A 26,156-nucleotide genomic window follows, 5' to 3' on the forward strand; every position below is an offset into this window, starting at 1 on the left:
TTGTTTGATTTATGCATTTAATGGTGATGACAGCTAGCTAGGACTAGCATATGTTAGCAAAACATTTGAGCTAATTGTCATGTAACAGCAGTCTTATTCTTTTTCAGAGCTGCTGCCTAAACAAACCAGTTTGTTGTGTTTTGACAGTCAAAGAACCATCTATCAGCCAGGAGGACCGGTTTGAATGCAGCCCTGGAACCTAGAACTACTCTGTCAGGGGCTGGACCATGACAGCACGGCTCTATGGCCACTTGCTAACCAACAGAGAGATAAACGGGTTCTTATGGTTGCAAGTTGAACCAACTTCAAAAAGAAGCACCAGTCAGCAACCATTGGGGACCAGCCAGGATTGGTCAGAACTGGTCAGGACCAGGCATAACACAAAGAACTCACTATCTCTTCAGGTAGAGTTGAAAACATTTTTCACAACATCAAAATGAGCGATGATGACAGGAACTATGAGGCTGAGTTACTGGCCATTTCCTTCCACTAAGGGAGGACAGGAGGACACGCCACTGCTTTACATGCCAAAAACACACTAAAAACACACTGTGACAACCAGAGCCACAGACGGAGCACCAGATAGCATTGGAGGTAGAAGTTAAAGAAAGAGTTCAACATTTTAAAAAAATCCAGTTTGTAAAACATTTTGGAACTTATTGTCCCATGTTTCAGACAGGATGGGAACATGGTTAGCCTAGCTTAGTACTGCTAGCCTAGGCGAATGATTTCAAACAGCAAACAGCCCACTCAGGGGAAGGTGATAAGCCCTGGGCTAGCTGTTTCCCCTTATGTCCAGGCATTGTGTTAGCTAGGCTAAAAATGAATCTGCAGTCCATCTAAAGAACGGGACTGTAAAGGAGAGGGGACAGCAGGGTTTACTAAAATGTCAGAATGTTCCTTTAACCTGCACCCTGTGACCCCACACTGTCTGCTGGGCTCTGGCTGTGTGTAGGAACAGCAAGCGTTGACCTTTACAGAGTCACGTGACCTGGACAGGGGGGAATGGGGATCGGCACAGGAGAATAAATTATATTTACAAAAACTTGTTTTCTTCTTGCATCAAGCAAACATCAACACAACCCAGACTCATAAACACAGAACTATCCAACAAGTCTCTTTTCACTTCATAGCATCAGATAAATTCATCCCAACAATACAATAATTATATTAATAAGATAAGTACTCTGTCTAACACTTTCAAAAATTGTTTATAGAGACAGACAGAGAAATACTGTACCACTGGAAGTGAAGATGTAAAAACAAAACAGTCTTTCTGTTTTTCTGCTGGATGCAGTTCATCTCGGCTCCGTCTAATTACTGGATTCATTCCCAACAACCAAGAAGTCTGAATTCAGTGCAGCCCAGTCCAGTTTATGGTTCCTCTCCAAGAATCCGCCAGAAACAGTTTGTAAAGATTCCACAAACTATTAACACAGCTACTGATTTTTTAAATCCTTATTTTCCTGATTACTCATTGATCTGGACAATAAACATTAGTTTTTTTTGACAGTAGAGAACTCAATCATTTATTTTACTGTGACAGAAAGAACCGTTTGAACTAATGTTGAGACCTATAGGTGAAAATTTGACACACCCATGAATTGATTAATAATGTCCAGATAAAATGATAATTGAAAATAATAAATAACTGACTTTAACTTAAGAGATTAAACACCTAATGTTGGGTGAGGTTTTTCGAGGGCAGTGATGAACCAACTGCCTTCACCAGACGAGAGGCTTCAGGTCAAAGGAGTCCATACATCCACGTAGAGGCTGCTGGGAAATGTAGTTCGCTGCCATGAAGCTGATTGAATTGGCAGGTTTGGAGGTTGGAGAGCAACAGTGAGGTTACCGAGGGTTTGAAAGATCCACCAGGAAAACTGAAGTTTTTTTTTTTTTTCAGGGGACATCTGAAATGTAATAATTGTCTTTTAAGTGCTTTTAAAGAGGACAGACACTTTCTTTTTCTCTTTAAAATGTTCCTATAAACGTCCTTTAGCAGAGTGGAACAATTTTGTTTTGTGTGTTATTAATCCACTCCACTTTTGTTTCTATTGAGGGATGGACACAAAACTTGGACCTTGGACTTGAGTCCAGCTGGGTCCAGATTACAGCAACCTGACAGAACACTGACATTTGTTGATTCTGTAAAACCTCAGCTTGTGTCCACTGTTGTTTAAAATTATCAGTTTTTCTTAAATCTGTGTACACAGTCTTGTTCACGTCGTAGTTTTGGTTTCACATACAGCAGTTCTGTGATGGAACCTGGACCCTGGACTAAACATCCATCCACAACCAACCCAAATTATACTTTGTGGGTTCTGGGACAGTTTTACAATACTGAAATCTTTAAGAAAGTGGACTTGTCCTGTCGGCAGTTTGACAGATGTCTCCTCGTTAATGGATGTCTGATGGTACCTCAATTTTTTCCTTCATAGGCTCGTAACAGTAGCACCACAAGTTTTTTTGCGAGATTCAGAATGTTCTTAAAGTTTGGGACCTTCAGGTATTTATTATCTGTGGAGTCATTTTTGGTTCTTCCAGCTAACTCAATCCATTCTCTAACTACAGGGTCTGTCTTATAAGTCTACACATAAATTCTTAACTATTACTGGGGTTTAGTCAGATTGTTCTCGGATTAATTAGCAGTGTTGCAGGTATGTGTTTGGGTACTTGGTCACATGTGAAACCAGAGTTTGAACAGTGGAGTAAATCTCCAATTATTTTTTTCTTTTTAAGATGAAGTCCAACAGTCCGTTGAAGAAATATAACAAGGAAAGTTTCATATATTCATAAAAAAAGTGCCTCACTGTCCATTATCTTAAAAATAAACTAAACAATCCATTTACAAGATTTTTTGGTTCCACATTAACCGTCCTCTCCTTTTTCACATTAAGACATTTACATTTCTCTGCTTTGAATTAAAAAAACTCAATTTAACTTTTGAGAAATTTCTAAAATCTGTGTTTTCTCTTTTTCTTAAAAAACTCCAGACTTTCTATAAATATTGTTCAAAGTTTAACTGATCAGAAGTAGACGTCTCCTACATCCTCACATGGTCCTCGAACATGCACATCTTCAGATTTTAAGTTGAGCTCAGGCAAACCTTCCCTAAAGAGTCAAACTGTGCCAAGCTTCATTCTGAGCAGAAAACAGACTATGACACCATGAAGTCTGATCAAGAAAAACTGTCTTTTCACTGGAGCAGGTTTTAAATAAGCACACAATAACTACGTTAACTTAATCACACCTTCTGAAAATAAGTAAATCGTGAAACATCAGAGGAACAAAGGGAGGGGCTAAATAACTTGCAGTGATCAGCTAAGTGGGCTCATAATGATTCAGATTTAATCACGTCAGATGAAAACCAATTCAGGTTTAATCACGTCAGATAAAAACCAATCAGAAGCTTCAGATTCCTGACAAAAATATTGACACATTTAAGTCAGTTCACTTTCGAATTTTGGGTCAATATTTCAACTATGATACAATTCATCGCAGCTCTGGATGGGGGCGTTGCCATGGGAACACTAGGACGGGCTCATGGGAACTGTGTTCAAAGACTTTCCACAGATTGGACAGACAGATGCAGGGACCAGGAGACTGCTCTGAGGTTTCTGCTAAAAGTTTACTGTGAAAATATACAATGAGGACATTTACTGAAGAGGCTCTGCCCACCTCCCCTGGCAGGTGAAACAAATGTCAACGGAGAGGGAAAGACCCCATCTTGTGTGGACAGCTGGGAGGAATCATGCAGACGAACCACGCAACTTTAATAGACAGAAGATTCAGAGGGTGTGGTAACGTATATCTTAGCTACGACTGTATGTACTGGTTTTTGTACTGGTCCTCAGTAGGTGACTGATCTTCATTTAAAGACCCCGCCTTCAACATCAGCCAATAGAATCACGTGTTCTCGCCCTCTGCCACAGCAGCCAGCTCTTCGCCCTCCTCCTCCAGACACTCTATGATTGGTCGGTGCACCTGATGCTCCTCGCCCCTCCCAGCCCTCGAAAGAATGTCCATCCATCGGCGCTGCAGCTCCTCTGCCTCGGCACTGAAGTACAGTGTCAGATGACTCTGGGAAATCTTGAAGGCATTCTTTCGATCGAGGCGGTCACAAGATTCAGGTAGAGAGACCTCAAAGCCAATTAGGGGGATGCTGCGCTGTGCCTTCACGTCCTTGTGGGAAAAAAAAAAATTGTTATTTTGCAAATAAAAAGCTCTTTGGAAATAATTATGTTCCTATTAGTTATTGGTTAGATGGACCTTTTTCTACACATGGTCCCTACATCCCACAGATGATAGTGGAAAGGGCTGCCAAAGATTTCTTTTCATATTCATTTGCCTTTAATGTCTTTGTTCAGGTTAAGCACCGTGGACTGAAGGTTTGCATTCAGCTTTCGGCAGGTCACAGAATTACTGACATTGCAGTTTTGGAGTCTAATAATTAATAATCATATTATCAGTCAGAAAATTTCAGCAAAGATTGTCAGTCTAGTCCGTTCTTTCTAGTTGAGCACCATAAAACACAATATCATCACCAGCAGTGTTGGTCACCTGCACCTAAAAGCAGCAGAGATTTCCCTTAACAGCTGAAGAAAACTGAAATACTTTCCCTACAACGCCTAATGTGTAGACTACACGTCTTATTTACAGTGATACCACCAAACAAGGTGGAGGTGTAGTTTTAATTTACAAATCTACTTTTAGTTTAACCTCAAAACTTCACATTACTCTCATCTTATTTAAAATGCTTGTATTAAAACCATATTATTAAATTACCTCTTACAACTGGAACTGTGCCCTCTCATCTTAACAGGAGTCTGCCATAGTTTTTGGAAACTTTTTATTTTACCGTAATGTACCACATTAAAGGATGTTTACCATTGAACCAAACATGTGATCTAATCACGCAGGCTAGATCATAGACTTATGAGTTAAAGCTGCTGTGGTTAAACATATTCTGTAGAAGTCTCATCTTGACCCAGACTGACCAGTCTCTGACCTCCCATTCTTCTCCAGTGTACAGGATTGTGTCTGATAGTAAACTTTTTAAACGTGTAGCTCCACTGAAACTGCACTTACTCAGCTTTTGACAGCCTACATTACTCACTTTTTGCTCTGAGACTGACTTGAGAAGAATTTTAGTGTCTGTGGATTTGACTAAAACCCTACAGTATTTTTGTAAAAGAACACGGCATGTTTCTTATAACAATTGAAATGTCAGCCTGAATGGGAAGACTATATTTGATTGTTGACAGCTGACTAGCTTCCTACCAACTTCTCTAAACACCTCAGTCTTATAATTTCCTGGGCGCTGACATCAACTTTCCCATCATATATAACAATCCCACTAACCACTAAAGGACCAAGTCCTGCAGCGAAAAGGATGATGGACAGAGTGTAGATGGACTGGGGAAGAGTTCTCATTACATCCATGGCACAGGTGAAAGGGTCTGAGGGAGCCGGATCTGAGCAGCTAGTGGGATTCGTCCAGTCTCCAATTGCTGTACATTGCTTTATATCAATAACGTACCTGTGGAGCTCCGTAGATGTAAAGAACCAGCGGCTCATTCTCAGGAATGACGAACCAGGCCTTCTGCCAGCCCTTTCCCCCTCCTTTCTCCATGAAATGAAGAAAACTACAAATCACACTGTTCTCTGCTGCCAGCGAAGCCTGTTTCTGTGGCAACAAAACAGACAAACAGTTTCTAAGAAAACTCTGCCTTTGTAGTTTTTTTCATGTGAATAAAATAAAACTAAAATGTCCAACTCCAAATTCTCCATCTATCGTTGGTCCTAATGCTTTTAGACAGTCTGTAATAGAAAGTCCTAAAATTGCACACATAGTACATGCAAAACCACACAACAGGTTCACACCAACCTCCAGGATGGAACGCCTCCTCTGGCTGCTGCTGCTCAGCACCATGGGTGAGGGCGACGCCCCCACCAGTGTGACATAGCAGTCAACACAAACACGGTTGGTCCGATTGTTGTCGTACGTTAAACGAGCACGAAACTCCGAGCACTTGCCACAGACCACCTGGATAAAGAGAGAAAATCAACTGTGAGAGCCTGGTTCCACCTTTCTGAGCCTCCACTGTCCATGAGCAGAAGAACAGTTTTGGATAAATGAGCCCTGAACGTACGTGTCCGCAGGCTTTACAGTGGTGGCGTCTCTTGGTGATGGAGTTGAACGGCTCCTGACACTTCATACACAGAGTCACCTCCTTCTCTCTGATGGGGGTGGGAGCTCGCTTCCCTAGCTCCACACAGCTCTGTGAATGAAACAGACAAAGAGGAATCACTGCCTTTGTTAGACAGCACTGTTCCTGTAGGTTCCTGTAGGTTCCTGATACTGCAGTACTTTGGGACACACTGGCAGCAGGTGTAACTCAGACACACCGAGTTGCTATGTCTTACCGGGGAGTGAGGTGGTGTGGACTCTTCATCTCGTAGTGAACAGTTCAGATGTCGGAAGCTCTCCACTGTCTGCTCGTGTCTTTGGATGGTCACCTGGATGGCCTGAAGACAGGAAACTAAGGTTGTAGTCCATGAAAACCTAATTTTAATACACAGTTCTTATATATTAGCAGGAAAAAAATAAGACCACTTTGAAGTACTATGTCATAGGGTCCTGGATTCCACCTGTGCATCACTGAAGAAAGGTGAATTAACCACTCAAGGTTTGTAAAAGTTAGTCTTTTTTAGAGTAGGTGGATAGAATTTCAACAATAGACTGTGTCTACCTGGATCCAGTCTTTCTTCTCCTCCTCTGTCCTGCAGAGGCACAGTCAAAAAGAAAACCAGTCAGAAACAACTTTATCTTTTGTCGGTGTTTCGTTCCTGAACCAGTAAAAATAACTGTGTGTTGCTACCTGGCCTGCAGCTCCAGGGATCTCTGCTTTCCCGACACCAGGAATGTCCTGGGAACAGCAACGCTGCTGGTCTCCTTAAGCTGGACATGAAGACACAGAGAGAAGGCAAAGACTGGATGTGAGGCAACTGGAGTTTTTTCTGTGTTTGTTCTGGTCACTATGTCTTGAAAGGTTGGGTAAATTAGTAATAAGTGTATGTATAAGCGTGCTGATGACATCATCAATGGCATCACATAACTGCCTTTGAAGTGTTTGAGAGGAACAAGGTAGTAATGGAAAGTTAAGTATGCAGCTGTGGAGATACAAGGTTTCTGTGGAATTCATTTGTGGAAAATGTTCTGTGGAATTTTTTTGGTCATCATCTCACAGTTTTCTGTGGAATTACTTTGTTAACAGCTCGATTGTGGAACGTGGAATTCAATAAATGTTCTTTGTTTTGTTATACAGTGACCTCTGGAGTGGACAATTGTTGGACCACCAGAGATGAGTAAGACTGCCTCTTCAGCTGATTATCAGAATACACTCAGGGGTAAATCAGGAAAATATTGAAACCTGACAACAAACATAATTTTGGAGAATAAACTCAATAAATGTGAATCTAATTTGTTGATTGGCCATACAAGAAAGACAATGGAACCCCATAGAAGCAAAGAGAGAAGAAGGACGGAGTGGTCCAGCAGTCACAGTCCCATTGTGGTTGGACTAGGGGTTTCTGAGATCCAGAGCTTGGCTCTGACATACTTGGTGGAAATGGATCAGTTTTATCCAGAGATCAGGATCAGGCACCAACAGGGATGGTAACAGTCTGATGGTGTTTTCCTGGTGTCTGCTGTTGTTTTAAAAGCAAACAGAAAGGGTTTTTTTATTTTAATGACTGATGGGGTTCACAGATCTGAACATTGTTATTGGTGTGAGAGTTGTGTTATCCTCTTTTACTTTATTTTTATTATGATTTTGCCATTTTGGTGTGTAGTCAAAACTAAGCTAAACTTCCGTGCTGTCACTTTTTTATTTAGTCACGTTTGTACTATTATTTCACTTTTTGTCACTTTTTCCTTAGAAAATGAATGAGAGGCATTTAAAACTTCCCTTTAACTTGGCTCTTTTGATCAGCTTACTGTATCATCATACTGTGTCGTAGAAACTTCATTTAAAGTTTAAACGTATTTAGACACATTAATCCTTTTGTTTGTTTGATAAGCTTTTTGTATCTTTTATACTTTTTGAATAATCGCAGTTTAAGTTTGAGGCACTTTTTAGTGATTTTTCAACTTCTCAGTTAGTGTGTATTGCAGACTGTTGGACCAGCTAGAGTGGGTGACATCACACCCACTCTAACTTTTCGACTTAGATTAACTTTCTTCTCCTTTTTCTTCTGTTTTTCAGTCAAAATTTATCTTTCTTAAAAAAATTATACATTAAAAAACTGGGCATTTTTGTGTTCGTTTAGGAAAGGAAACCGGCATGCCTTCATTTTATTGTTTGGTGAAGCCTTCTGCCGCTCACAGTTTTTAAATTTGTTCGATAGGACTAATACTTTTTCAATTATTGCATATTTTGGGAGGCAAAGTCTGAGCCCTTCACAGCCTGTCTTCAGCAAACGTGAGTGAGTCAGCAGACAGGCAGCAGTCGTTGTCATGGTAAAAGACACAGCTGAATCAGGTCATGTGATCAGCCTTGGAGCTATGTCCAAACACTTTCCCTGACAGATTTTCTCCCATATGATACTCAGTGGACACACACTCATTCACACACACAGTTTTTTTAGCATTTAAATGCTAAAATGAATTTGTGGTTAAGTCTCCCTGCAGTGGAAACACTCACACCAGACAGGAAACACACTTTTAAATAAAAACAAACTTTTAAAAATATTTTTGCATTTACATGGTAAAATTAGTTTGTGGTTTTGGTCTACATGCAGTGGAAACACACTCGCAACCACGCAAACAGGAAATACATGTTCAAATAAAATAATTTTCCCCCTTTTTTTAATAGTTAGCATTTAAATGGGTAAAAAACAGTTTGTGGTAAACTTTACCTTTATAATATCAAGCTCTCTTTAAATGTCTTAATTTTTAATGTCAACCTCTAATGTCAACTTCTTACTTCTTTTAAACTTCTTCTTACTTTTAACTTCTTTTAACTTTTGTTACTTCAACTTTTACTGTAACAGTTTTCTTTTATTTCTTTCCTTCTTTTTCATCTTTTTTTCTCCTTTTGTTCATATTTATCCCTCACCGTCTTCTGCATCAATTCAACGTTTTGCTGTTTGCCTCCACATTTGCAGCTTTAAACATTCAAATTTGTCAACTCTCTGCAGCATCTAAGCGATCGGTGTCTCTCCTGCAGCTTAACAGCTCTCCCACGTAATTTCCTCGGGAAATTGTCTTTCTAGTTTTTATTAATGATTATTTTATACAGCACAATCCAGTAAATTTACCTTTTGAATGTGTTTCTATGTTTCCTTGTGGGTTGATCTAAAGGGAAATATTTTTTCTGTATTTAGGACTAGGAGCGGCTGTAGCTCAGTTGGTAAAGGCAGCCGACACAGGGTCAGTGGTTTGATCCCTGGCCCTGGCTATATGTCGTAGTGTCTCTGAGCAAGACACAGAACCCCTAACAGCCCATTCCCCTCCCCAGCTGTGCAGTGCCGGTCCAAGCCCGGTAGAAATTGGGGAGGGTTGTGTCAGGAAAGGCACCTGGCGTAAAAAACTGCCAAATTAACATGCGGAAAATGATCCGCAGTGGCGACCTTGAACTCACGGGATAAGAAAACTTGATCTTAGGTTCTGCATGGGCTTTTACAGACTCAGAGGTTATACAGAAGACACATATTCATATAAGGGGACACATAGACAAAGCGTAACTTTGTGTAAAATTGACATCAAGATTAAATCCCTGCACCCCCAGCAGAATCTCTTGGTATCTCTCTGAGAAACCTGATTTCCAAACTTATATTTAGTCAGGTCAGTGATGAATTAGTCATCTCAGATATTCAAATCCAGTTTTTCTAAATTTGAGATTTAATCATAGGTGTCCAAGGAACCAGATGATCATAACCAGATTTACAACATCCTGCATTTCTCATGGTATCGTGGATCTGTCTAAAGACGTACAAAGAACAGGACAAAGCTGGGCTGAGGTGAATCACCTGAGCCTAGCTGATGTCAGACACCATTGTTCCAACCATAACTGTGTCCCCTGTACTGAGGGATGTCTCACCTCCATGCCTTCCACGTCAATGCGTGCACGGACTCCATACTTCTGACCAATCAGACGCAGCTTGGGGACGCAGTACAACAACCTGTCATTGAACTTAAGAAAAACACAAATATTACTCTACTACTGCTCCTGCCATCCTGTAATCCAGCAGAACAGAAGTGAGCATAGTAGAAAACATTGAACTACCAGTATGAGGTATCTGTCCTGTGTGGTCCCATTCTTGTTGGACAGTTTGAGGATGTGTCCTTCTTTAATGAGCTCATTAGTCGGGTTAACGATGTCTTCTTCTCCTCCCAACAGCTCGTACACCTTCAACAACTTCCTCATCCGCTCCTAACACACACAGAGAGAGTCAGAACTTAGTTCAGCATGAGGGGAGGCAGAAGTCAACAAAGCTAATGCAGCAAGACGTTCTGCAGTTCAGATGAGGAAAATCTTCTCAAACTCTTGATATGATTGGTTAGCGACTACTCTGTTCTTCTTCTGCTGTCAGCCATTCCTGATCCCGTTCTAAGGTTTTCCCTCAGCTTACAACATGCCAGTCTAAACTCAGGTTGTGAAACCTGTGAACTGATGCACCTCGGCTACAGCTTTGCTTTAAGCAGTCACAGTAATTACATCCGCCTCGAATCCACAAGACCACAACACAAGTCAAGATTTAAATACAAATAAAGGGGTCAAAACACAGAACCTGCAACAACAGAGTTCACAACCAAACTATGGAGTGGCAGAAGCTGTCTTTTCCATGGTTCACAAAGTCTTCACATGGCTCAGTTTCAAAGATTTTAATTGTTGTGGAATGGTTTTATACATTTATCCAGGCCAGACCTGAGGCCAAGATCCCCAGGACAGGCTGAGGGTTCACTTCTCCAGAAGAGCTCTACATTTTAAAGGAGATCTGAGGTTTAGGTTTCTGGGCCTTGACCAGATAGTTAGTGGAAAGACTTCCACTGTGCTGTCTCTTCAGCATTCTAGGGTTTGACCTAAAAACATGAGGGTGATCCTCTGACAGACCAATGAATATTAAAATCCATTAAACTTTGTTAATAACTGATTCTTTGACAGACAAACTAAGGGACGACCAGTGAAACTCTCTTACCATCTTCCTGATGGCAGCGTTGGAGTGTTCTGCCGCCGTGGCTATCAGCTCCAGAGACTCTGCAGAGAGAAACAGAAAGAAAGAGAGGGGACTGTTTACTGTCTTCTGTCTTCTCAGACATTATCTCTGAATCTGCAGCAGGCCTGAAAATTAGGAATTCATATCTTAGTGTCTCCAGGAACCCTCCCCCCACTGAGATTCTGCTGTTTTCAACTGTCCGTCACTCTCTCACCGTCTCTGCGGTTCCTTGTCCTATTGTAAGTTCTGACTGTCCTCAGACTTCTTTGTCCCGTCTTAGTCTATCTATCTGTCTATGTGTCCCTGCCCTTGACGTCTGTATGCGTTTGTCGTACTCTGGGCGTCCCTGTAATCCGGGGCATCCTCTGGCAGTCGGTGAAGATAGTCTTTGAGCAGCAGCTCGTAGCGAGGAATCCTCTGAACCGGCTCCAACATGTGATGCTGCAGTGTGAGGTTCCCACAGCGCTCCTCCCTCTGAGCAGAGACACATTAACAACATTAACAACATTAACAACCCAAACTAAATGTCGGCAGCAGCATCTCAGTGAACATCTACCTGGATCTCCTGGATGATGACCTTGAACTGAGCCGATCTCTCCATCCAGGTGTTTACCAGCTCCATGGCTCGGTCGAAGTTCTTCACATACTCTCCATACATCTTCAGGAAGGGAGCCAGCTTCTGCAGGATGTCCCCGATACGTGGGTTCAAGTCCCTGCAGACAAAGCAGGAATGATATCAGAGCAACTCCAGAGGAGGGGAACCATCAGAAGAGAAAGAGAAATATCCTCACCACTCCTCCATCCGTTTCTGCAGCGCCGGCAGAAGGAACTGCTGATGGAAACAGTAGATGGAGCAGATGTTGGAGAAAATTCCCTGAACCACGTCACAGGGGAAAGAGGAGCGAGACCGAGCCTCCTCCAGAAGTCTGGCACAGAAAACCTGCAAATGTCAAAGAGTAAAGACCCACATTTAGAAAGCTGGTTCATTGTTAATCATTTCTGCAGTCTGAGTGCATTTTTTATTTGTCTTATGACTCTTATTGTCAAGATGGGAAGACTGTGAAGATTGTAGTAGTTTTGTGTCTCTTTGTGGTTATTTTGTACTTCTTGGTAGTTTGTGCATTTTCACAGCTGAAACACTTCACACCGTTACTCCTACAGTGTAAATACTGGGATGTTTCCCTGGCAACAGTGACAGTGGTGTGAAAGGCAGAAAACAAACACAGTGACACTGATTCAGTCCAGACAAGAAGAGACGGGTCAGGACTGGTGGCTGGAAGCTTGGTCAAGTCACCTGGTCCAGGAGGTGCAGCTTAGAGACGTAGGCAGTCTCTGTATGCAGCAGCTCGTTGGCGATGTTGAAGACCCTCTGTTGGACAGACAGCTGGACAGAGAAACAGCATTCAGGGCATTTGATAAACAGGAAAAAGGTTTACGTGAATCATAGTCAATTTGAACTTTTTCAATGACTGAAATTGTGATTGTGGGTATTTTTCGGGATCAATTAAAAATGTAAATATTTATCCCTGTCCGTTTTAATAGCAAAAGCCTGAATATGAAATTCAGCAATGTCACACATTATTGGTGTCAGTTTGTGATCACTTCGAGAAAGAAATCTGTTTTTAAACTATTGGCTAATTTCACTGCTTCATACATCATAAAGGACAGTTACAAAAATTAGGAAGATATTGATATTAATTAATTTCTTGAATCTTGCAAAAACAAAACTGATGATCTTTAGCAGCAGCACGATTAATAAAGACATGAAACTAGAACAAAATCAGGTTTTTAGTGTCATCACTGAACACCAGCTGTGCTGGGAACCACACAAACGTCAAATAAAGTCAAAGATCTTCTACGAGACAAAGCATACTGTGCTGTTTAATAATCCATACATTACCTGATGTGTAGAGGTTTGATGTATGTAAAACTCTCACTAATATTTATTTACACTGATGTTATGCAGAACCTTAAATCAGCTGTTTATCAGCTGGGGGGCATAATGGCACAACAGAAAAAGGAGAGGGCCTTAGATGAAACTAGGGGAGCATCTGAGGGGCTGAGGGATTCATGTAGCTGTTGAGTTGATATATAAACATTGTTTGTATAGAATCAAGAGAAAAATCTAAACTAAAATAAGACAGCAAATGTGTGAGCCTCTTAACATGTAATTTATTACTTTGTGCTTTGATATTTGATCAAAGTACCCGAAGCCCAGTGACTGGAGCAGAACTGGTACTTCAGAAAGGACCTATTTCAACTTCATCCATATTTGAGACTTTCAGGATCCAACAGGTTTAACTGTTTAGATTCTTGATTGACTGAAAGGTAAAACATGACGTCATCTGCATAGAATTAAAAGCCCAGTGGAGTCAGTAAAGATTCTTATTGTGAACTCACCTCAGTAGAGTCTTGTCTATCTGTCTTGGGGGGGGGCAGCACCAGTGTTAGCTCTGCCTCCTCTTCCTCCATATCACTGTCTCCTTCCTCAGTAAACTGCCTCCTCCTCCTTGCTCCTCCCCTTACCTCCTCCTCCTCCTCATCTCCCTCTCCCTCCCCTCCTTCTCCTGCATATGAGGATGAGCTGGACAGGCGGGGCAGGAGGGCGGGGCTGCAGGGGTAAACAACACCCCCATCATCTACGCCAGCAAAGCAGAGCTCCTCACTGTGTGACGGAGAGCTGATGCTGTCAATCCCACTGTCCCGATTGGCCAGCTTCCCATCCGTCTGCGAAGACGGGAGGGAAAGACGTTCCGAGGGAAGTTCTGATTGGTCAAGCAGCGGAGGCTGCTGGTGTTGTTGCTCCCTCATTTCCACGGCAACAACATCGTCATCCAATTGTTTCTCTGAGGCACTGTAACCTGACTCCATGGACAGACGCTTGTGATGGTCATCACAGCACACCACTACCATCTCTTCATCCTCATCATCAGCATCACCTTCTTTATTATGGACGTCCCCTTCTTCTCCCCCCTCCTCACTCCTCAGTGTTACGTCATCATCCCCTCTGAGCTTAACAGGAGGTTCCTCATCAGGTGGCGGTGCAGCAGACAACGATGAAGGTGGTGTTGGTGTTGAAGGTCTAGAGGAGGTGGAGGGGTCAGGGAGGCGTGGACACAGAGCGCCCCCCGTGATGTCAGGAACCACAATGATCTGCTCGCTGAACACACAAACACTCAATGAATACATAATAAATAAATGACACCTCCTCTAAACAATCAGAACTCACCGCTCAAATTTCTCAATCAGTGATAGGACGCAGGTAGGGGAGGCAGTGCCATCGCCACGAGTGAGAGGAGTCCAGACCCCTCGGGGGTCTGCTGGGAGTGGTCTGCAGGGTGGGGGAGGGGGAACGGGCTTTTCTGAGGCCCGAGGCCGTGGTCTTGACACCCCTGCCTGCTGCTGAAGGTGAGGGGGTTTTGGGGGGACTGTGTGGGGAGGGGTCACAGGTTAATCAGTGATGTTATAAATGAAGATAATAAATTCACTAAATTTAAATAATGAAGTTTTTTACCCTGAGGTTTCGGGCCAGGAAGCGGCGGTCTGTTCTTGCTTGGAGGTGTTATTGTTGTAGCTGGCAGCGCTGGTGGCCCCGTATCATTTACCAAGACGTTAGCAGGGGGGCAGGGGCCTGGGGAGGCACAGCTGGTGCCCGGGTCGACGGTCAACTGCTGGGGCACGTCAGCATCCAGTGCCCCCTGATGGCTGCATGGAGAGCAGGATGGTTCCAGAGAGAGACCCTTAGTCAACAAACTGGGACTGGAAGAGGAAGAGGGACCTGTGGAGATGAGCAGGGAGGGAGTCAAAATGGTGAGCCCATGCCCGCAAACATACATACCTCTAAAATAAAAGCTAAACAAAGCTATTTAAGAGAACCTCCATGACATCTCTAGGGACTAAAAAGCCAAAAATAATGTAATATGATATAAAACACGAAAATACAATAAACACTAATGGAACACAAAATTATTCAACTCACCTTTATTTATTTATTTATTTATTTATTTATTTATTTATATTTTTATTTTACAATTGAATCATCAAAACACAAACTGAAGATGAAGGAGAATTTACTGCAGGACTTCAGACTCAATTAGATTTAGACAGGCATTCCTAATAAAGTGACCACTTACATTAATCAACCTTAATAAATAACTAGTCAATATAACTAGTATAATAAATACTAGGCAATATAACTAGTATAAACTTTGTAATATATAAAGTTTAGAGATGTTTATTTTGTTGGTGCATGTTTGGTTGAGCAGAACCGAGGCAGACGGGGGATGTGGATAAAATCAGCTGATTGCTAAAACACAGTAAAAGCTTCCAAAAGCGGTCTTCACTCGATGCAGCTGGACAGAAATAAACCCCACGTCTGTGGTCTGCAAAGAGCTGCAGCTCATTGGCTGAAAGTAATAATTTCAAACATCAACTCCAGACTCAAAATAAACCAGAAACAGTGAGACCACATCAAGGAGTATCATAGTACACAGCTGAAGTGAGTCAGATATGATGTTCCTTTGCAAATCAGATTCACTTCCATACGTGGTCCTGGATTGGCTTCATATCCCATTGGAGGCTTTTTGACTGCGATCACAATGCTCAGATCAGAACTCTGCACATCGTGCCTGTTACAATCATCAGCAGAGAGCAGGACGTTTATGGAGAACTCGGGAAACAGCAGGTTCAAAGGAAACGGATCCGACTGTCACACAAATTACATGATTGTTGTGGCTCTGGATGTGTCTGTTAAAGTTGCCTGTCCCATCTGATCTTCTGCTGCCGCTGATTAATCACTACAAAGAGTTCTAATAACACAACACTTACATTGAAGATATACTGAACTAAAGTAAAAGTGGCTCTAACAACGTGCTACTGCTCATTTAGTGTCACTGGCAGCTAAAGACACCAGTGTGTCCTTCTGTCTGCCTTCAGTAGTTGATGCTGATCTGAGTCTTCAAATTGAGACTCCACTGAAGACAAAGGAGAGTGACCAAACCATCATGGACACTTTTTTAGCAGTGAAGTTGTTTGTCCTCAAAAGTTCATTGGTTATCGATTAACTTATTGATGAGTTCTGACTGACTGTTTGCTGTCATTACTGTCTCAGTCTGCTGCTTTCAGATCCAGTAAAAAGTCCTCTCTGCTCTCTAACTCTGAGACAGAGGAAGGCTGTCAAAGCCATTGACCTCCGACCTCTTACCTCAGCCTCAGAGGAAACTGTTGATAAGATGCAGCTGTGGGGAATATTTCCTGTCTAAAAGTGGGATTATTTACAGTGCAAACAGGATTTCACAGTTAAATTATGTAGAAACCACAGGATGAGGTTTGAGCAGATTTTACACATTTGTCTGATTTTTGAAGGTAAAAGGAGGAAGTGAGACTCCTGAAGTAAAAAGATCCTTTTGTCAAATGTTTATTCTTTTTATCGACTCAGAAAATTTGAAACTAAGCAGTAATTACAACACATGTAAAAGTCTGAGCCTGACTAACTAAGTATTTAGTAACAAGTAACCGGAAAACACGATGACACAAACCCACAGACCTGAAGACTGAGCTGCTTCAGAAGCTGTGATATCTGCCATCAGGGATGTCATATTCCATGTAATTGCTGTTTATTGTTTTGAAGCTGACGAAATTAAAAGTAATATTTGAAGATTTAATGTCAGAGTGCTGCAGGACTCTAATTCCTAAGTGTAGTTCTGCTACACAGATGTGAGTGAGTGTGTCTTTGTGAGGACATTTTTTTAAAGGGCTTCACACAGTTTTAGGTTTCAGGTTAGACTCAGGTTTAGATGACGTTTTAGGGCTGGGGGGGAACAAAACATGTCCTAACAGCCATAGAAAGACCAACACATGTTTGTGATGGTGAAGACAGAGGTCATGGGAAACTTCAGCAGACTCATGTCAACCAGATGCTCGGTGACTATTTATACCAGCAGTTAGTTTTTCTGTGCTGCTACATTACCCACAATCCTCTACATGGAATTGGGGGATTTGAACCACAGTCTGCTGGTTACATCAAGCAGCATTTGGTCTAAAGTGTGCAGATCAGGGAACTGCTTGGTTGGTTGCTTCATCACCTGACAGGTGAAAATTAATTTGCTCTGTCAAACCTCTCGGGTAAAAACGGTTGGTAGATAGTTCAGTGGCAGGCCGATAAAAGTTTTCCCTGGGTTGAAATGACCTGTGTGCATCTCCCACAACTTGTTTGTTATTTGCTGTCCCCACAAGGTACAGTAAAGTTGGAGACATCAGTTTCACCATATGGTGCTTTTTATTGTGCAGACTCAAACAGCCAATAATGTGGGCAGATAACCTAAACCCTTAAACCAGTTCTGGACTCCCAGACACAGTTCTGAAAGACAGACGTCCTTACAGCGAGGACATTTTACAAAAATGTGCCCAAAGAAACATTTGTCCTCAGCGGAACTGGACATGTTCAAACCAGCTGTTGCACCAGAAATCAGGTCCAATGCCATTGGACATCTTCACACACACACACACACACTTCAGGCCTCTCAGTTCTCCTGCACTGATGGACCAGTTCTAGAACATGTTACAACTTTATCCCAGTGCAGATGTGGCCTGGACCTGGACCTTACTGACACACTCTGTGATGGATTAGTTCATTATTATTTAGTTCATAATTGGATTTAAAAAGCATGCAGATGTGTGTATGTGAAGCTCTGAAGGTCCACTAGGTTCTGGTTAACTCCTAATAGTCAGGAAGATTCTAGGGTTTATGTAAATGTATCAGATTGACTTTTAGAAGGTTCCACTGAACAATTAGTTAGTCACAGAGGTTATTGGTTCTACTGGTTGTTAAAGAAGTTTTGAATGTGGCTTATGAGGCTCTTCTCTAACTGAGCTTTAGTAGGTATTGGTGATAACTGGGGACGTTTAAGCGGTTTCTAACTGATTCTTAAACTGGATGTTTGAACCAAGACTTCTTGATGTTCCCTGTGTTTCTACACTAGTTCTACTAGTACTACACTAGTTCTACTAGTACTACACTGATCCAGATCACGTTAGGACCTGAGTTCTGAATGAGGACTCTATCACAGACCCGAACCAACAATAGAATTCACAAATTCATGAGCTCGACCTCCAAACGGTTTCACCTTCATCACCGTTGCAGCTAAAGGGTTAACGCGAGGAGACCCTAATCTGTGTGGGGGGGAGGGGGGTGTGTCCCTCTGTCTGCAGATACAAACCAACACGGCACACACACGCACATCCTGCTGTTCATTCTCCAATCAGCTTCCGCTGTAAAATCAATCGATCTGAAATCGATCAATAAACGCACACGCGTTGTGAGCTGTGGTTAGGTCTGTATGACACCAGGCTGATGTTGGTCCCAAACATGCTATAAAATATTAACACACTGGGTCATCAATAATCGCTTAATGATCAGTTGACGCGTCACGTGTCTGCGGATAAAAACTCACACATCTGGCGGGCGCAGCCTCCTGCGGCCATAGTAGCCTACATTCACTGCGGCGAGATGTCGGTCAGTGTGTGCGCGTTCGCGTCAAGCTGTGTGGGCGCGCGCCTGTCATACCCCCAATCCCCCTCCTCATTATTACCATCAATATCAATGTCGTTTTCTGCACAAACCAAAGAAAACAGCACGCGCTGATGTGGTGAAGCTGCAGCTGTCCGCGTGCAGGGCTGTGTGCGCGCGCTGCAGATGTGACAGTGTAAGGAGACTCACCCCTGCTCAGGCTGCTTCTGTCCATGTACATCGCGCAGCAAAACACAAATCCGGTCATTAAAGAATATGTTGGTGCGGGGAGAGAGCGGCTCTCCCGGTCCACAGCACGGAGAAGAAACACTCACTGTCTCACACACACATACGGAGGAGGCACGGACCGGACCGGTTCGGAGGCACTGACACGCCGACGGTCCGGACAGACAGCGCACCGACAGACTGCTGCTTCACGGGGGATAAGTAGGTTAGATCCGCTCGGTTTGGTTCAGTGCGCTGCCCGGTGTGTGAGCGGCAGGCGGCGGCAGAGGGAGAGGGGGAGGTTCGGTTTATCCTCTCTCTCTCTCCCCGTCTCTCTCTCTCTCCTCCATCTTGGTTTCCATGACAACAAATTATGGAAAAGCCAATGAGAATGGGGGGGGGGGGGGGCTGGAAGTGTAAAAACCGATGAGAATGACAAACAGAGGTCTGATCATGTGACTTCACACAAACTATTTCCAGCTCCTACAGACAGAAACCTGAGCTGATGGCAAAACATGTTATTCTGACCTCTCCATGCTTTGGGTCTGTAGTCACTGGTTTCAGGGAAGATCCATCAAAAACTGTTTGACTGCAGTCAAACCACAAAGTCCTTGGACATTGACATAGTACAGTTGTTGTTTTTGTCGTTTGATGTCCGGCTGCTACAGTAGGTCCACCTAAGACATAAAGCTGCAGGAGACGTCCCAAACGGGAGAGGTGGCGGCTCCACAGTCAATGCACATGGACCAATATGGCTGCTCCTCTGCTTCAGTCACTACAACAACTCTTTTACTCTGGTGTAAAAGAAATCGAACTTCAACTCACAGTGTCACAGACAAAGGATCTGACAGAACCCAATCGAGCATCTGCAACAAAACCACAACCAAAGAGAAAAACCGAGCCGCTTTGCTCATGCTTTCACAGAACAGTGGGACCTTCAGGGAACCTAATCTGAACACAGTCTTTGTTGAAACAGCAGAAGCTGAGAACAGGCGGGTTCTCGTCTTGAGTGGGAACAAGCACAAACCTACATGTCATGGCCCTAAAGAGGAACAAACTAACAAAAAACTAACAAAATTATATACTGGAAAAGGACATGGTTGTGATGCTGCAACAAAAAGATGCGTGAATCGTCTTTTCTTTAATCCTCTTTTTTTTTTACGTTTTTTAAAACGAGTCTAACTTGGACTTTTAGGTTCTGAGTGAGATCTGGTTAAACAGCAGCATCCCCACAGAAATGCTTCATTTTATATACATTTTAATACGATGCTTTTATTTAACCCACCCTCTCACAATGCGTCTTTTAGCCCTTACTGATAAACTGTCAAAACTATTTTCTGGGAGATTTTAATATAACTTTGTTGGACAACAGCAGGAAACAAAAACCATTAATCAAAATATAAACGTCATCAAATGGTGAAAAATCCAATTACTCTGAAACATTAACAAACAAGAACAAGTGATAAAACACACACGTGTGGGATCACAACAGGAAAATGAACAAAAACACAATTACAGAAGTTGTTTTTAGGATCTGGCCCTGGATAAATACTGATATTCTACAGTTTATAAAAAATAAAAAAACAATCTTATTCTGATCTTAAAATCACATTGGAACTCCGTTTTCACCACAAAGCTGCACAACAGACATGTGAACACTGAACAGCTGTGGTTGGTTTGCTGGATTCACACTGGTCAAGTTTATTCTCTTTTACTGTGTGTATTTATACTTTGTGTATATCCATCTGCGAGAAGCTGCGTATGCACATAGTTGTGAGCATAGTAAAACACTCAGAAATATCTGTAGGTACATGTTAATTTTTGTTTTTACCTTTTGTTTCATGCCGATTTTATTAACTGTTTTATCTAAAAGCCAAATCAGGGACAGCGGCCGCAAATCAGCTTAGTCCAATATATACAAGATTGTTTGATGTTTAGCTGTGTTGTCACTGAAAAAAACAGATTATTTAAAATATGATGGAACCTACAGGAGGTGATAATACATTTCTGCAGCATTAATAACACAATGTAGAACTATTACTAACAACACAACACTTATAAAACTGCAGCAACATTTAAAACACTATAATGTGACAAGGAGCAATTGGAAGCTTCCTTCGTCACAGAAGGAAGAAAAACCTACAGACTGACCTCTGATTCCCCCTTATGGCTCTGTTACTAAGAGATGTTTAAAAAAGTCGCTCATTATTCAGGTTTTTATGTGGCATGAGGGTTTATCTAAATCACTAAAAACATTGGTGATTTCACGTAAATATAATTCATTTTCACATGTGTGGACTTAACAGCACTAAATTACTCACATTGCCAGAGCTAAACATTCAGTGAAAACATTACATACTGTACATCCAGTTTCAGGTGCGTGTCTGTTTGTCTGCAGACATACAGAATCCTCCGTGCAGGCTGAGGAGGTCGGATTTGTGTTTGTGTTTTACAACTTAGTACCCGTGAAACAATCAGAAATTAACGTTTTATTTCTCTGATTTACTGCTTTGTTCTCTCTAACACTGCCCTCTCTTCATTCTCTCACTAGGTCATTTGACCACTGCTGCAACCCAACGGTGCGTTTAAGGACAGCAACGGACGAATCCTACTGCCTTTAAAGAAACTAAGTCAACAACATGTCGTGGCAGCTGCTTCTCATTGTTAACAGTAGACTGAAATAGAAGAGCGGGTCTCATGCAGAAGTCGGATTCCTTTGCACCTCATGAGCTGTTAAAGAGAAAGATTATTTTTAGATTGTTTGTAACTATTAATGGATAAGTGCTTTTGTCTGGTGTAAATAATGAAAAATCAACATGTGACCAGTTTAATGTGTGGGTGCGGGGTCATTTTAATCTGTTCATGGTGGGGGTGGGGGGGTTGTATCAGCTGATGGAGGCAGACAGGAAATGGGGGTGGGGGTTAATTACACTAAAATGAGAGTCTGCAGTTTGAGACAGTAGAACGTTTGTGTTTTCCGTAGAAACAAGAGTAGAAGCAGCAGCAGAGTGAAGTCCCGAATAAAAAGCACATGTGCATTAGAGTCAGAGAGGAGGGGATCAATCGGGAAAGTGCTCAGACTGTGTACGAGTGGGGGGGAGAAGGTGGTGAAGGTGTTGTCTATTTTTAACTGCAGCTCTTCATTCATATCTGCTCATATCTGTTTCCACATGTGCTGCTGCACAGCATGCTGGGACGCTGGGGGAAGGGGGTGGGGATGTTAGCATGTGAGCCATCCTCAATGAGTTTAACACACGTGGATATTCACCAACATCACATCACATCACACTCCACGCCAGAGGCCTGGAACAGGTCTTAAGTGAGTCCCATGTCTGTCCATCCTGGTGTCTGCTGCATGACTTGACACCAACAAGAAACAAAACCTCCAACCTCCACAGAGAATCGTTTCTATTTTCCTTCATTCCAACTTTACTGTGTCAAATAAAAGCTGACCCTGTGTTTCTGCCACGTCGTTGGTGGTTTTCTGCCTCACCACAGCTCACCCTCTCTCTCACACACACACACACACACACACACACACACACACACACACACACACACACACTTAGGATTTTTCACATGTACACTTAGTGAATTTCTGTATTCCTATCTGAGGTTTCAGCCTCAGTAACAGTCAGGTTAGGGAGTTAGTGCTACACTGATCCCTGCAGAGAACCTGGAGGACAGAAAGGCAAAGTCCTGATTCAAAACAATCCAAAGATCAGCCGCTGCTGTGAAGTTTTTATTACCTTTTTATATATTTTAATTGTCCAGAAGCTGCAAGTGCTCTGCTCACATCGAACTCCTGCTGGGAGTAAAAGATCTGTAAAACTGTGATTCTCATTTTAGTTTCCGTTTTTCTAATATGAGTCTCCTGGTTTTTCTTCTTCAGGGAACGTTAGGAGCACAGGACCAAACATGATATTTCTTACTGCAGGGCTTTTGTACAATACTGAACTATTTTTCCCCCCCCTTTTGTTTGGTGTTTCTTATAAATTGGGAAGCATAGTTCTGTGTGTATGGAGTCATGTTTTTTCACAGTAACTCGTGTTGTTTATCTTTGTCTCCAGAGGACAAAAAGGAGTCCCCAGCCTCTGGTTGACTCTCACTGGATAAAATCTTAACTGAGAATCACAGTTTTGTCTCTGAGCAGAGGACTTTCACCAACTTTCCTCAGACTGTAGAAGCTGCTTGAATGACAAGTGAAACTCTGACCAAGAGAGAAGTCCAGTGGACGTCCTGATAACTTCACCAAGTGCTGCAACGAGCTGAATTCAGAAAAAAATGCTGCGTCCTCACTGCTTCAGTGTGTAATGTTACTGTAGGAGAACATCACAGATGTTACATTTTTATATCCCACTTTCTTCCTGAACATTTCAAATGAACCACTAATATTAGCAGGCTGTTAATTACCCATGGATATAATACTGGCACCAGATCAAAACATGGCACCCATTCACGCCTCATTTTTTCCAGGTTCCTGCCTGTAAAATGATCCAGATGATCCACATGGATCACAAGTCCTGCAGCTTTCTAAATATTTGACTAAATCAATCAAATTCTACTAATCAAGTTGTCATGATCTTTTTAAAATGTATTTTAAATGTATAGTATTCATACAGTTTTATAGCCGCTCCTTTTCCAATACTTTTCTGAGAATCACTGGGCTGGTGTGAATACAATGTGTAAAAAAAACACATCAAAACAAATCATATGAAACCTGTGTTTCATTGTAAATAGAACAGAGACAAATGTTGAAACTGAAAATAGTGATATAATTTTAAATATGATGTTTTACAAAAGTTGGCACAGCAGCGTGTGTTAACCAATATGTGCAGCAGCTTCTCTATATCAGCACTGTAATTAAGAATGGAGGTGAGCATTTGCTTTTTTTTTTTTTAAAGCAACATTTTCCTGCATTCTTTCCGGATAATTTAGTTCAGCTGATCAACACTTCTCCTGCTTCGTCACCATTTTCTCTTCATAATGCTCCAGATGTTTTCAGGAGGTGACAGGTCTGGACTCTTTAATTACTGAGCCATGTGTGGTTTGACATTGTGTTATTGAAATAAACAAGACGTCGTTAGATGTTGCTCCAAAACTTGTAGACATCATTCAGCATTAATGGACCTTCACAGATGTTAAGTTACCTATGCTGTTTAGATTAATGCCCCCCAACACCATCACAGATGCTTTTGGACTGTGCACAAGGCAGAGGGGAACCACTTCACGACTTTGAAACAGAACTCCAGATTCTGGCCACAGGACAGTTTCCACTTTAGCTTGGTCCATTTTAAATAAGTTCAGTTTAAATAAGTCTTTGTGGATCTTGTTGATATCTGGTTGTTTCTTTGCTTTTATTAGAGTTTTAACATCAATGGACACAGAGACAAACTGTGTCTACTGACCGTGGTTTTCAGAAGTTTTCCTAAGCCCAGGCAGTGAGTGTATATTATTTATTTATAGATAGATAGATATAGCTTTTTATTAATAATTTGTTTTCCCATAAGACATGCATCACCTAAATATGGAGTGAATATCAGTGGTGTCAAGAAACAGTTATTGTAGCTTTAAATAAAGTGAACTATTTTATTTTCATGATATTATAATATCATTATTTAATACAAAAATATTCCACATTACTTGTCTCACAAATTGTCACTGGTGGACATTCACAGAAGGGAGACTCATCCTACTGACCAATCAGAGGGGAGAAACTATTCTGCTAACTCATTAAGTTTTGCAGCTTCTTGTTTATTGAAACTTAATGAATGTTCTGAGAGTAGAAGAGAAGGGAGACGTGATAATAAACATGTGCCACACAACGGATGCTAAATGAGGACACATGATGTGACCTGTGATCCAATCAGATCCAGTCTAATGGAGTGAACCTTGTCCCTGTGACCTCCAGGCCCACCATCAACAGTATCAACAGATAGAGAAAGTGTGAGGACAGAACTTTAATTGGACTCACCTGTCCTGCAGGTAGAGCTGGGTGCAGATGTGGACTGGAGGTGGTAGGAGAACCTCATGGTGCCAAAGTGGCTGGAGAAAGAGGGAGAGGGGATCAGGGTGCCGCAGGGCCGGTTCAGGTGCATGGCAACACCTGTCCACAGGCCTGAGATCAGTCTGGAGACGTCTCTGTCTGCTGCTTCTCCATGACACTGTCCAGATTCAGACCATGATCAGCAGGATGTCGACCTACTATAAACTGGTTTTACTTAGAAAACTGCACATCTGTACTGGATTTGGTCTCTGGTGGGTTTCAAAAACAACTGGTTCTGTATCCTGGTTTGTGTCTCTACAGGTTTGTGGTCTCTACAAGTTCTGGTCTCTACTGGTCTTGTCACTGGTTGAAGCCATGTGGAGGTCAGGACAGCGAATCCCACCCCCTCCTCCACCCTCCCCCGCTCTCTGATTCAGGAAACCAGACGCTTCAGATCCTCCCTCCATCTCTTTCCCCATATGCCCCAGGACCTCGTCTTGAAGAATCCACAGAAACTTTCAGAAGGATCCAGACAAAGTCCCCAGGTAGCATGGAGACAAAAAAAAAATCCAGATCCAGATCTGGGCTCTGTAGATTCCTCCTGAAGCAACTTTGATCCAGAATGTGCAGACTCAACAGTCCTCCTCAGAACTGAACGTAGTTTTCCTGATCCATCTTTCAGCTCTGTGGAGTCCTCTTTCATTCCAATATGTGCAAACAGGAGCAGAGGACACTTGGTCCTTTGTTTGTCTCTGTGCTACTTCAGGCTTTTGTGTGAGATTCTGATCTAAGCTGCAGACCGACACCACAACTCCTCAGCTCCTCCTCCTAAGTCCAGACATCTGATCCATCCACCCCGCCTCCCCATCATCTGTTTCTCATTTTCTCCCCCTCCTTTTCTGAGGCTGAAATCTAAAGCAGAAGGAAAACTGGAGAAAAATTCCAGCACTTTAAATTTTTCCATCCCTCAGTCTGAGCTCTTCTGATTTTGGTTTTGACTCTGATCTAAGAGCTCAGCAGAGACTTGGAGCCACCAGAGGGCTCCAAGTCTCCAGGTTTATTGAGTCTTGTGAATCTTACTGAATGGAGACTGCTTCGGTCTCCCGTGGCTTCTTCAGGGTCTGGTTATGGTGGTTTTGTCTATTTTTAGCTTTTTTTTTTTTTTTTTTTTTTGTTATTCTGGTTCCTAGATTGTGGATCAGCAAACTCAGTCTG

At 42.3% G+C, this 26,156-nt stretch overlaps 1 protein-coding gene across 2 annotated transcripts; it reads right to left on the reverse strand.

Moving 5' to 3' along the window:
• On the reverse strand, positions 1 to 26,153 carry fgd1 (FYVE, RhoGEF and PH domain containing 1). Of its 2 annotated transcripts, none has more exons than XM_067527667.1 (18): positions 24,930 to 26,153; positions 14,738 to 15,001; positions 14,453 to 14,651; positions 13,624 to 14,383; positions 12,518 to 12,607; positions 12,015 to 12,163; positions 11,780 to 11,936; positions 11,559 to 11,697; positions 11,206 to 11,264; positions 10,293 to 10,439; positions 10,107 to 10,199; positions 6,885 to 6,964; positions 6,756 to 6,786; positions 6,430 to 6,531; positions 6,156 to 6,284; positions 5,891 to 6,049; positions 5,543 to 5,689; positions 1 to 4,185 (listed from the first exon to the last, which is right to left on the reverse strand). In XM_067527667.1, exons 1-18 carry the CDS (start codon positions 25,051 to 25,053, stop codon positions 3,910 to 3,912), a joined length of 3,105 nt encoding a protein of 1,034 aa, XP_067383768.1. In that variant the 5' UTR covers positions 25,054 to 26,153; the 3' UTR covers positions 1 to 3,909. The 2 variants fall into 2 exon arrangements, with proteins under 2 accessions (XP_067383768.1, XP_067383769.1); XM_067527668.1 differs by lacking the exon at positions 24,930 to 26,153 and adding an exon at positions 18,941 to 19,305.
• Between the last annotated feature and the right edge of the window lie 3 nt (positions 26,154 to 26,156).

This window comes from Channa argus, chromosome 13, assembly GCF_033026475.1.
Source record: "Channa argus isolate prfri chromosome 13, Channa argus male v1.0, whole genome shotgun sequence".
In the NCBI taxonomy this organism is placed as follows: Eukaryota; Metazoa; Chordata; class Actinopteri; order Anabantiformes; family Channidae; genus Channa; species Channa argus.